Consider the following 13904-nt stretch of genomic DNA (forward strand, 5'->3'; position numbering starts at 1 on the left):
TGCATTTCCATTACCAAATTTGTTCAGTACCAAATGGTTTCAGGAAAAATAAGCTTTTTAAACATTAAAGCATACTATTAATTAAATTTAAAAAATTGTAATGTATATTTTTTAATTGAAAAATATTGGCAAGTATAAAAAAAACAAAGTTGCATAATTGTTATCTAAACTATTTTGCATTTCTCTGATACACGTGCACACTCCTATAGTTAAAAAAATTGAGACTGTGTTATGTATAATTTGTATCCTATTTTTCCCACTAAGCACAGCTTTAATAAGGACTAAGACAAAACTCTTTGGACTTCACCCTTTCCCATTTTTCTATTAATCATTGGTAACTTCACCATTCTCTCCTAGGCTGCAATCTCATTTTCCCTGTTATTTTCCTCTTCCCAATAACTGCTGCCAGATTCTTCTGCTAGCTTCTCTGTAATATCTCTTCAACTTGCCCAAATTTTCACATCCAGGCTTGATTTTTTTCTATAAGATTAATGACTACTGAATGACCATGTCATTCTTAAATTTACTCTCTGCTTCATTGGCTGACTCTTCTGGCTGCACACAAAAACTTTTGTCTTTTCGCACATCTTTTTAGTGACTTCTGATGAAATAATTGTGAACCCTTGTAGAGTTTAAACTTAAGTCAGTGAAGTATCTTACCCTATAAGCTCTTATTTCTAAGCAAATCTTTTTCTAACTTCTTGACTTCATTGCCAGGTAGGGTACCAGTTTGCATGTTCCCTTTTCTAAAATATAGTTTCTCAGACTTTATACTTGAATATGTATTTAATTTCAATGAGTTCTGCCTTATTTAGGCTTTTTAAAGTTGTTGGCTTGATCATTAAAACATTACATATCAAATTAAATATAGTCGTAGAATGATTAGATTAGTCTGTTAATATCTATAGATACTCACACAGCTTTCTCTTCTCAATTTTTTATTCTTTGTGAAACTGTCTCATCGCCTATGGCTTCTGGTCAGGGCATTTTTTCCTCAGTGGATCCATATTGACTGAGAAATAAAATCTCACAGCTTTCTTTCTAACCTCTGCCAGAAAAAAAAGGATCTAGAGCTTTTTTGTGGCTTCTCTAAGAGTTTTGTTTTGAATAATAATGGAGAAATGGTTGTGGATGAAATTGGGACAGTAGTACATGTCAAAGATTTGCTTCTAGAATCATGTACATAATCTCTTTGGGCAAAGAAAAATATACCCTTATCAATGGATCTTTGGGGAAACATCAAAGATTTAAGAGAATAAAAATTTAAGACATTTAGAAATTAAGGTTGGCGTGGTCACTTAGCATAACTGTGGGCATATGGCCTTCGGTCATATGGTGGGACAGTGAGACCATGGTAAAGGGGACGTTACAGATAATTACAGGAACTAGGATTTGACTGACACTAAAGCCCATGATTGACACCATTATTTTTAATTTTGTAAATGAGGATTATAAATTTCTTGTGTTCAGTATAAGAATTTAATTTTTAGTAACCTAAAATGGTATTTTCATATCATATGAAGTTTATACTGTGTGGGGTGGACATTGAATAAGATTATTGATTATAATGATTGGTTAAGAATTATTTAATTCCCTGGAATTTCATTTTCTTTTCCAGCCTGAGCTATAAGTCTTATCTCTTGGTATACTCAAGGTTTATTTTATCTTAATCCCTGGTTCTCAGTGATCAGTATTACTTAAAGATAGATACTTAGGGAGAATTTGGAGACTCAAAGATTATCTTTCTACTTATATTTTGTCAATTTAATAACTTTAATTATGTTTCTGAGAAATAATATCTTTACAGATGAAATTGGGATTAGGAAGTAAATTCAAGGTTATATATCACACTGTAAGGTACTAATTCAGAGTGAGAAGGCTTGAGTTTGAATCCCAGCTCTTCAACTCTGTGACTTTGGTCACGTTTTATTACCTCATTTTCAGTTTTCTCATCTGTAAATAAGTATAATACCCATCTCATATATAGGAATTGTGAGAATTAGAGGAAATAATGTTTATAACAGGTTTAGCATAGTGTCTGGCATAATAAAGGCAGCAAAGATTGGCTAACATAAAAACAAAGTATAGTTTCAATTAAGGTATATTCTAAAAATCATGGAGGCACATATATTTTCTTAAAACATTAATATGAGCCTAACTGAATTGAAAATTTAAAATATTAAAGTTTTTAGAATGGCTTGAGTATATACTTAGAATAGCTATTTACACCTAAAAGCAAAAGAGAAATATTAATTTTTTTGGCTGTATTCATTTTATTGAATTGTCTATGCTTCTGATTTTATTTTTCTTAACTAATATTACTTGTTGGATACATCACCATTCGCTAACATTCTACTAGAAGAAAGGGAAGGAGAGTAACAAACTGAAATTTTAATATTTTATTTCTTGTGAATAAGCTTTACAAATGTTTAGGGGGAGACAGGTTGGAAATGTATATATTTTGTATATATGTCTTATCTTTAGCTTAACTTCTGGGTGTATTGTAGGTTAACTATCTATTGGCTCCTAAAGTTGGCTAATTTACCTGGAAAGCTTTGTTCAAAACAGTTTCCAAGTCTTCTCTTCTCCCCTCCCTCCCACAGCCTATTCTTGGGTGATTCCATTGATCAGCCAGATTTGGTTATGATTGGTCTATAACAAGTGATGTGTAGCCCTGTGAACCCTTTAATGGAATATACTTAGTCCTTTTTTTTTTTAAAGCCTGTGGTCAAATAATAAGGCCACTCATATTTGCTATAAATATCTTTCTGTAAACAAAGTCTCCTGTAAAGAAAATTTGTCAACTGTTTGTGCCATCTCAGAACTGTAGTTAGAATATAAAATGATCATCCTTTTCAATGTTTATTTATGCATAAGTTCCAGTGTGTCCTTTTGTTTTTAGAAAAATATCAGTCCGGGTGTTAAACATATAAAATTCTCATTTTTTATTTTATTTTTCTTATATTACCATATTTCTATATTTTGTGATACCCTGGTTAGAATACATCTCATTAGTGTTTCCACTAATTAATGTGCCTCCAAAGCAGGACCTGGGCCTAGGGTGAGGCAAGCAAAGTGCCTAGAGTACAACATTTAAGCAGGCACTCACTTTTAGGGGTGTGCGGGAGTCAGTACCTCCTTAAATTTTGTGCCCTAGATGTCTGCTTGCCTCACTCTAGTCCCAGCCCTGTCCCAGAGAAGTAGGCTGCTTATAAATTACTTTAATTTTAGTTTAGCCTAATCTCATATGTGCTGGGATGTTTTATAAAAAATTGATGACAAGGTGAAAATAATGGAGCCGAACCTGTCTATATTACCCAGAAAAAAAAGTTAACTCTTTGAAAAAGATAACATAATATTATGATTTTATTCTTGCATGTTCAGTAATTGTCAGAGCTTCAGAAATTGCAATTCAGTAGAATCTTGTCTCACACTGAAATATGCTTGGTTTTATCTACTGGCAGCTACCTGAAATCATTAGTGCTCTCTATCATAAGTTTCTTAATTTGATGTATAGTACATTCAGCTCTTAAAATTATGGATGATTATCAAAGTAATAAGTAGTGACTCCAGTTTTACTACATTTTTATTAATAGTTTTAGAATTCTTTGAGAATTTGCCTGTGATTTTTCTTTTTTTTTTTTGAGTGCTACATCTGGAAATGCTCAAAAATTGTTTGCCTTTTTAAAGGAACAGTTTGCAGTGAAAGTACAACTTCTTTAGAGGTGAGGTTCAAGTTAACGAATGATGAACCATAATGTGAGGAAGCATAATATTGTGAGTTATTATTTGGCAAACATAACTAATGCAGGCATTAGCTGCTGAAGCCATTAATAAAGTACCACTTGCAGAAAGCTAGGGAGATAGGCAACACAGAACTTTCTCTGTAAACTCTTAGAATGTGAACGAGAGTACAACTTAGTTTATTCAATAAGGACTAAATTTTTTAAGTTTAAGTTTGATATGTTTGTAGGTTTCATGATTAATGTGTAACTAGAGTATGAATGGAGTATTTAGACTCGGTTAAAATTTGTAGATGTGACATCATTGTGAAGTCAGGCATTTTATTTCTTAAAGTTAGAATTTATTTAAATGCACTTTTTTTTCAAAATAAATTTTTATTTCTACTTACAGTGATGCCAAAATAAGTTTCCCTAAATAGAATTATTTAATATTTAAGTCTGTTGATAGTGTTTAAAGTAAACAAAAATAAACCCATAACAACCAAGAGTGAAGAAGTATCTCGATTTGTTTTAGGCTTTCTTTTTCATGGTTTCTCAGAAATGTATCATATTATAAATACATTCAAAATGTTTTGCTCTGAGGATATGTAGCATTCCTATAAAGGTTAAATCAATAAAAATGATTTGGACACATTCCTAAGCAAGGCTAGAACAGGTAGCCCGTTGTTTTAGGTACCCTCGAGTTTCTGGAGCAGATCATTATGGCGTAGCAAAGAACTGACTAAAAGTTGCTTTCTATGTGTAGTTGCATCAGCTTAAAAAAAGTAAGATTTTCTGGTCTTTTAGAAATGAATGTTTTTAAAGTAGCTCTGTGTGTATTGATTTAATGATGTGTTTTAAATTCAGTTAAAGTTCTGAAGCTTTTCTTTTCTCCGAATGCTGAAGATAAACGATAATTGATAAGGAAGAGGTACGTACAGGAAAAATGCAATGGCAAGCCTTTCCAGCCAGGTTAGAATAAATGATAGTCTTATAGGTAAAAAAAGTATCACACATTATAATTGCAAAACTGGGAATTAATTGATGTGCTTCTTTTTAGTCTTGCCAGTTTAGAAGAAAATTCTGGTCTGTTATATGTTCATTTGAGCAGTTAAAAGGCAAGCTTTAATTTGAGCATTTATTTTAAAAAGCATATGTATTTATTTCTCCTGTTCTCAGGGTTGACTTCTTAGTATGGTATTGTTGCTAGGCAGAGTTTTATTTTACGCATTTGTTTTCTATTTTCTTGTTCATTTCATATTGTTTGAGTATGGAAATTTTAAGTTCATATGTAAGTTTTCAGATTACATTATTTTCACAGCTACTTTTCAAAAAGTATCTGTCAGCTTATAATTATAAGACGGTTTTTCTTAAAGGTTCCTTTAAAATAATATTGAGGATATTAGATATTTTTGGATCATGGAAGCACAGTGAATTGATTGCATTTGGCTGAATAAGATTTAAATCAAAGTGGAAAATTTGAGTTACTTATATATAGTAATGTAGTTTCATTATAGAAAATCTCTTCCTATCATTTTGTACATGTGATATATAATTACTTTGTAAATAAATACTTTATCAAAAATATTTTTATGTTTGTTGGAGCATATGACTATTTCAAAGACAAGAAAAGGTTTGAGAATGTCTCAGTAAAAATTTTTTCCATGTGTAAGCATACATAGAGAAGTTTAACCATTTAATAATTAAACAATTTAGCAATTTAAGCTAAATATTTTGCTCTCTTAAAAATAGTTATTTAAATGCGTCTTGATATATTATGATTTATCATTATATTTTTAAAAGTAATATTTATGAAAATAAAAATAAGCATGATAATTATGGCTCGATTTTATGCCTGCATACCTGTGGATGATAATTAGAAAAAAAAAATCTCTTCATGTGTTTTCTCTGGTCCTAATGGTGTACTGAAATATTCCGTAATATGCTTATGCATATTATAAGGGAAATATATTGTTAAATTTATTACTAAATCAAGAATGATATACTCCTGACTGTACCAATTGTCCCTATCTAGCTTAGATAATAACCTCTGTAAAATGAGGTGGCTACTAGTGGTAAAAAATTTTGAAAATGTTATAAGTTTTTCTTGTAAGATTGAGAGAGAGTATATTATGTATGTTTAGTTTTAACAACAGGGGCAATGCAATGTTCTGTGTGAACAGTGGAGTTTAATAATATAAGAAAGAGGAATTTCTACTATAGAGAGAAGATTGGCTTAATAATCAAAGGTTTGGATTACATTGACTCATATTTATATTGCTTTATCAGTGTGCTGTAGCACATTGTCTTTGTAAGTAGTATTTGCTTTATAGATTATCTTTTTAAATATTTTCATTTTTGTATTGAACTCTTTATTTGTAAGAGCAGTAGCATTTTTTTGTGCCTTTTGTCAAAAGCTGAATTACCTAAAAGCTTTACCGATTCCATGAGAGGTAAAAATTGATCTTACTATATAGATGACCTTTTGTAACCAATTATCTTACCTAATGTTAGGATGTTACTGTTTTGATGGAAGTTTTCTTGTAGGAATCTCTTATAACATCTTAATATTTTTCAATTGGGTATTAAGGGCCTTAGTATGAAATTCTTATATATTTTTACAATTATCCATCTCTTAGAAAACTTAAGTGATTGATATAATGTAGATTGTTAGCATAAAGTTTTCTTTCTGTGGTACTATAAAATTATATGCAAGTTCCTGTAATCTGATAGAAATTTATGGAATAAAGTGATAATTAACTTTTTATTCAAAAAAGTTTTTCTTTGAGCTGTATTTGCAAAAAAATCTTGCAATAAAATTATTGATTAAAGGGACCATATGCCTTGTGTCTTTTGGATACTTGTGTCTGTTTTCTAGGATCAAGTTATACAAATACAGTAAAACGAGTGGGTTAAAGGATTAATTGTAATATGTAGCACTTTATTATTTTATCTTTTCAGCTTCATGATGAATTCACTTTAGATTCATTTAAGTAATTTTTAATTATTTGGTAGAAATAATGATACCATTTCACTTAAAGATTATCTTGGAAATTGGAAGTTTAAATTGGAAGTTCAGTAGAGAACTTTTAAAAATAAAATTATTATTATTGAAATAAAGTAACCAAATTAAAAATGACAATGCCTAAATTATTTATCCAGGTGACATAGACAATGAGTAAATATATAGAAAATATACCTGTTTAGCTCAAAGCCAGAGTTGTTTTTTGAGATAATATCCATACATAGGTATCTGTTTGCAGATTAATTACATTCATATTTGCTCTTGTGAACTGTAATAATTTGTTTAACTGATATGTTTTAAATTATTTAAATTTATAACTGGAAAATTACATCCTGAGTTTCACAGACATAGTCTTTGATTGTTTTTATCTTGAATTTCCCAATAGATGCCTGACCTCTGTTACTAGCTTTATAGATTGACAGTTCTCTGTTAGTATACGTGTAAAAAGTAATTGATTATCTTTCACAAAAGAGCTACAAAAAATTCCTCAGTTGAATAATTTACAATTGTTTTTTTCCTGGTTCACAATTATTATCCCAAGTGTATACTCATACACTTATGAGTATGCGTTTATTTGCGTATGCAAATGCATATACTATGTATTAAAATTTTGAGCTGAATTGATAGTTGAAAGAAATTAAAGTTGTGTATTTATGTGGCAAATACTTTGTTTCTGTATAAAAATATGTTCATGTCCATAAAAGTTGGAATAGTGCAGCATCATTATTTTCATTTTCCAAAGAAATACTGCATATATATATTTAAAATCTTCTTGATGATTGTTATTGTTATCAAGCTAACATTTTTCCTTTATTTGTTTTTTCTGAAGCACAAAATGGACTAAGTTGTAAGATATCTGAATATGAGGAATATGTATGTAAATAATGGTTTGGCAGACTCATGGTTCATATAATTTCAGAGGAACCTATAAATGTGTATTTAAATTTTCGAATTTTAAAAGTCTTTTATGTAAATATATTTTATAGTTGATGGTATAATAATTTTAGTGGCCCACCATTGATGTAAAAAGAAGCCTGTTTAACTGAAAAGTAAAATAAATTATTTGATTTTGTCATAAAAGTTATTTGTCTTGCAAGGATATTTAGATGTACCTTGTTAGGAATGTTACTTCCCTAATGTAACTCTTATGTATAATTTCTTAAGAGTTGGCATAGAAATAGTGCAGCTAACAGAGTCTTTAAACCATTTACCACAATAGTCTTAAATACATATCTGAGAATAATGTTAACTTCATAAATTTGCTGACATCAGTGGAATAATTTTAAAATATCTTAAACATTATTAAAAATTGCATTTGCTTACTATGTATAGTTAAAAATTCCTTGTTTTGTGGGAAATTGATTTAAAAAATGAAAATCATTTAATCAAAATAAACTAACATTTATGTTCTTTTTACTAGAGCCAGTATCACACTTGTATGATTTTCTTGTCCTAGACGATGTACTAGATGTTGGATTTATGAGTATTAATAATAATGCAGGGCATTTATAGGAGGTGGATGAATAATGAATTTTTTTTCACTGTAGGTATTAAATGCTTATGTAGCAACTAGCCTTTAAAGGACTCTCTTAATTCTATAGCTCATCTTATTTGGGAATTGTTTTATATATCATGGTTAATGATGAGCTTTTTATTTATTAGTAGAAGAAAACGTGTTTATGAAAACATATGTTTTAGAATTAACATCTTGTTCGAAGATAACAATAAATACCTGAAATGGTTAATATGGTGTTGCTTATATCCATCCAATACTGTTTCAAGCCTTGAATCCTATGTCCTTAGTAAATAATATAAAGGGAGGAAATTCCTAAGACTTCTACATTAGATGAAGATATTGTATTCATTGTGATACAAGAGCACTTAATCTCAGTTGCTATACAGGTCTTTAAAAAGTTATTTGGAAATGTATGGCCTGTTGTCCTGTTTTATATGTGTTTGCTGTTGAATGGACAAAAGCTTGTGGTCAACTGTAGTTAAAATTGTAAGAAAACTGCCTTTGAATAGGTATAGAATTTCCACATTTTTTTTTTTGAATTGTAACACATCAGTCAAAATACATGTCCATTGAATTCCATAATCTTTGAAATGGTAATAGATTGTGTTAAGGTGTATATTTTCATTATGTGAGACTTTTCTAAAGATTTGTTAAACATTTCAGATTTCCTAAAGAAGTTCCATATACTTTAGACAGTTATCTTAGAGTATTTTATGCGTTAGAGTATATTAAATGTTAGAGTTTATTGTTATCCTTATTATGGGAGTTTAATGACAGGTTTTTTTGTTTTTTTTCCTTGTTGGTAGAATTTTATCTTTAATGGAATTCAGTTGTATAGGAAGAAAAAAATTGTGTGTTGAGGTAACCTAATGGAAAGTGTCTGCCTAAATTAGCATTGGTTTTATTGGCATCCATTAATAAGGTTTACATGGTAAACGACTAGATAAAATAGTTATGCTTTGTCACATTTACAATTTTATTTGCAGGAAGGATTTTTTTTTTCTTATTGAAGGTATTTGTCTATTTTACTATATGTGTAATATTTTTTAGAGAGACATTGTAGAGGTAGACACTTCCAGTGAACCCTTTATGTAAATATATCTCTGCAGACTTTCATTAGCTAATAGCATTTTCAATCTTACTGCTTTTGAGGAGCTTTTGTATGACCTCACCATTGACCTAGAGTTGTCACATTTTAGTATCCTGGAACAAGGGTTAGAACAGCATGGAAGGTTGGTATTTATATGCTTTGGAGAAAAATTTGAGATGCGACCCTGTTTGCCATCAGTTTTCAAGTATGCATAGGTGCATCATTAATCATAGGAAATGCAAAAATAAATAACCCAGTCCCATTGGATTTTTTTATATGAATACTTACCTTTTCCCTTTTTTGTATATACAGTTGAGGTATTTAGGTAACCCCTAACCTTTTGCTTCAACAAAGAAGTACAGTATAAAAATATTACCACAGTTTTCATGTGAGTAGCTCTTGAGAAGAAAAAAGCTCTCTAGATGAATATTTGTTGGAAAAAAACAGTTGTGATACAGAATGTCTTAACTCAGCCCCAATACAGTACTTGAGGACCACCAGTGTATAAAATTGAAAGCACATGAGTTTGAAGCACTAGAAAAGGTTTGTAATTGATTAGCGTTGGTTGAAAGTATTGAAGTACAGTGAGTTTTGATTTGTGAATGGTTCTATTCAATAAAGATTAATTCTGTGTGTTTGATAAAATCTTAGTGCCTTCAATGAGTTAGCTTTCCCCCCCTCTGCAGTTTATTTAACCATCAAATATTTCAGTGTTGTTTTAACAAACTGGAACATTTCTATCTTACTGAATTTAACTTTAGCATGACTGATTTAAACAAGTCAAACTATCAGTGATTAGTTTAAAGGGTGTTGAATATATTGACTTTTTCTTTTTTAAAATAACTAAAATATATCATAAAGTAATACATATTTCTTGCCTTTCTTGTGATTTAGAGACTATCAGGAGTTTCAAAAAGACTAACAAAATATTTTTATGTGATTTCTACGAAATCTTTTACATTTTAATATATTTTTAAAATTTTAAAGTGGAATCTAACAGTTTTTCATGTAAAATTAGGATAATTTATGACAATTTAAAATAATTTATAATACAAGTCTTTGGGAATTGCATTGACATTTTTAGCTTTTCATATGTATTGGCGTGGTCTTCTGTGTCTGTTCTTGACTTTTAAAATTCTGTCCCTGGCTTTGGAATTTGGCTCTCTTATTTTAGAAGCAAGTTATGACACTTTGCCATTATTAAATCTTGAAACTAAAATTACTGTTATTGGTAGGGACCACCACTATTTTTTTGGGAATCAGTGTTCACACATCATGTTCAATCAGTCACAAAAGTTTTATGTAGAAATTTAATCAGTCAACTGATATATTTTCATAAGTAAGTTCTTAATTGTAATATACTCTCTGAGTCATATCTGTCATTTTCAACAGACTATGATAAATAATGGACATATTTTTAGTAGTGCAGATTGAAAATTCTTCTTTAATTCAAGATAAATGATATGCTGAGTTATGCAAGGACACGGAAACACTTTCTCTCGCTTTCTCTTTTTCTGTCCGTCTGCCCTTCTGTCTGTCTGACACACACACACACACACACACACACACACACACACACACACACACTTTTCACTTGTTATATTATAAGTGAGGCAGTTGGTCAGTATGTACTTTGTCCCTCACCTAGAAAAAGCCTAAACTTTTAAAAACTATTTTGCAAAATCGGAACACATACTTTTGACAGTTCACTAGGTTGTTTTGATAATCATCATATTACAATTTAAAGCCTGAAGTGAGGTTTTAGACTTGAAATAGATTATAGATTGGTGAGATGTTTGCAGCGTGATGATAACCTATACATAATGTCCACTACCCACCTGTAATTAGTTTGATGTAGTGGGTTCATCTTAAATTCTCTCTCCAGGCTCTAAAGTACTTAGTATTTGGGGTGGGAGAGGGTAAATTCCACTTTTCAGAAGAGAGAGAATTGTTATAACATGTCACAGAAGATGATCTTTACTTAGCTTACTATAATGCCTTGTTGTTTAGAAACTTCATCAAGTTTTAGAGATTTTACTGTAGAAATAGTTATTAAGGGTAGTATAGAAATGTAAGACCCCTAATATGATAGAATAAAGAGCATTTTAATATATTTTTTATGATAATGTTAGTAACGCATAATGACGAAATAGTCCTTGAAACTTGTGTTGTTCCCGATCTGGTTAGAAAAACGTATTTTTTATTTTTAAACGGTAATGTTGTGAAACAGTAACTTAACTACTTGAGATGCCTGTTTCAAGTTATCCCTCCATATAACAATAGTTTTAACCATTTTTTCCCCTTATCTCTTGGGTAGGAACAGCAAAAGTTCCCATGTATAAGCTATAATTATAATATAGGCTGTAATGCAGTCTAGTTGTATATATGTTCTGCTTCCTTCATGAAGAAAAACGTATAGAGTCACACTTATTGCCTACCATTACATTAAAAAAAATAATCTGTGATTATTACATTGTGTGTGCTATAACTGACGGGGCCCACTTACAACTATTAAGAGAGCCACTAAAGGAATTTTACCTTTTTTTTGGTAAAATACAAAGTATATTTCCTCACCCTTTTAAGAAAACCTTTTTCTCTCCTTCAGGTTTATTTCTCTTTGACCTAAACTAAGACTGATCCTCTGGTAGCCAGTTAAAATGTGTGAAGTAGGAGGAGTAAAGGAAACTCCAATCGTTAGTTGTAAGTTATAAAGCAAAGTTAATATAGTATACACAGCAAAAGGATTTATTTTAAAGGATAAAAGAAAATTTTATAATCTTGCCTTGTAGTTGGGACATGTTGGACATCATAAAGAAAATCTTGTAAGTGTTTAGATATTTTACTATAATACCGAATGTCGAAGCAGTTTATTTTTTGTGTATCAACACTAACTTGAAATTAAATATTAAGGGACTATATTATGCCTGTTTTCTTTTAAAGTCCAGCATGATTTAATAGGTATGGCTCTTAAATCATGCAGGGTATCCTTTCGGAGTTTTATTTTTCATGAAACTAAACGGTATTCATTTTGGTAGGTCCAAGAATATGATTAAAAGAATCCTAGACGTCTCAATGTTTGCTATGTGTTTATAAGAGGTTCTACATATGGATAATAGTGTGTAGATGTAAAATTAAAATTATATAGAAAAATAGAATTGCATGTAAGTTTTTAAAGACTTCTGTAAAGTTTTTAATATCCTGGATAACCAGGGTAACTATAAAGAAAGATCTTTTAAAAATGGCTGTTACATATCCCAATTTTATTTCAGTTGAATACATGCTTCAATTATATAAAGTTGTTTAAAAACAAAGTTATGCAGCTATCTTATGATGCAGTTTAAAATTATAAATAGATTTTTTTTCATTGAGCTGGTTAAAATGTTAACTGTACTGCAGGTTTATTTCTCTGTTTTACATGGTAGAACATAATGTTGAGATAATTCTGTGGTCTGTTATTTTGTAAAATTGCTTCCTTTTTGAAATTTGCTCAAATATTGTTAGCTGCCGGAGTGAATACTTCATAATACTTTGATTAATTTAGTGTCTAATTTTATCTCAGTGAGGGTTAATGAGAATATTAAACTTTTTTACTGTTTTAACTACCTTATTTCTATAGCTCTAAAAAACATTTTGACGAATGTGAGATAAATTTTTCTATTTCAGGCCATTACTCTGAGAAGTAGATAAGTTACAGATGCAAATATGTACAGCAATTTCATTTTTCAACTTTTAGTGCAACAAAGTAGCATTACTGTTATGATCTTTACTCTTAATTTTATACAGAAAAGCTAGGAGTTAGTTTATCCAAGAAACATACCTTTATGTTTAACAGGTTCATCTCTTATAGGATTTAAAATATGATAACACTTACCCCAAAAGAAGTTTTGCTGACATGGTGTCACTGTGCTGAAGAGGCTGTTTGATGCCATAGTCCCTCCTTTTTTTTTCAGATAGAACTTGTACCCTCTGTTGTAAATTCTGCTTGCAGCCTTAAACTGAAAATACAAACCATACCCAAACCTTGTTTTAGTTTTACAGTATGCCTGGAGTACATAGACTTTATATTTATTTTTTTCTGTCAAGAAATTATGTAGCTCGTAACATGTGAAAAGCAAGGAAACAAAACAAAAAGAGAATGAGCAAATATTTGAAGGACCTACTATTACTGCATAGACTGTGGTTAGAGAGCACTCACTGACTCTGTTGGTCTCGGTGACTGGTAGTGACCTGCGGAGATTAACCATTTAAAAACCAGAGACTTCTTGCTGTCCTCCTGGAGAAAGTTTGCACCGCACTTGTGGTTCTGTGGTTGTTTGTGAGGCGAATGAAGCATTCACACAATCCAAAAAAGCAAAAGCTTTAAAACTCCTTTTTTTTGCAAGCACTATTACTGGAGAGACAGAATCATGTGGTTTGTGACCTCACAGTACTCAAAGTAAAGTGGGACTGCCTACACTGTGGCTTTTCCCCCCTTGCTCTCTCCCTCTCCCTCTCCCTCTCTTTCTCTCTCTCCCTCTCCCTCTCTTTCTCTTTCTCTCTCTCTCTCTCTCT

At 30.6% G+C, this 13904-nt stretch overlaps 2 protein-coding genes across 5 annotated transcripts in view; one reads left to right on the forward strand and one right to left on the reverse strand.

The window, feature by feature from the left end:
* The window catches only part of RUNX2 (RUNX family transcription factor 2), a 225041-nt gene extending 211355 nt beyond the window's left edge, over positions 1-13686 (reverse strand). The window contains exons 1-2 of the mRNA XM_019642790.1: positions 13514-13686; positions 13225-13348 (exon numbers count right to left, since the gene is read on the reverse strand). Of these exons, the coding sequence (XP_019498335.1) occupies positions 13225-13348; positions 13514-13597 (208 nt within the window). The 5' untranslated portion in view covers positions 13598-13686. The remainder of the gene's footprint in view (positions 1-13224; positions 13349-13513) is intronic.
* The window catches only part of SUPT3H (SPT3 homolog, SAGA and STAGA complex component), a 455615-nt gene that overhangs the window by 27834 nt on the left and 413877 nt on the right, over positions 1-13904 (forward strand). The window lies entirely within an intron of this gene.

Source organism: Hipposideros armiger, unplaced genomic scaffold, assembly GCF_001890085.2.
Source record: "Hipposideros armiger isolate ML-2016 unplaced genomic scaffold, ASM189008v1 scaffold_72, whole genome shotgun sequence".
Classification (NCBI taxonomy): domain Eukaryota; kingdom Metazoa; phylum Chordata; class Mammalia; order Chiroptera; family Hipposideridae; genus Hipposideros; species Hipposideros armiger.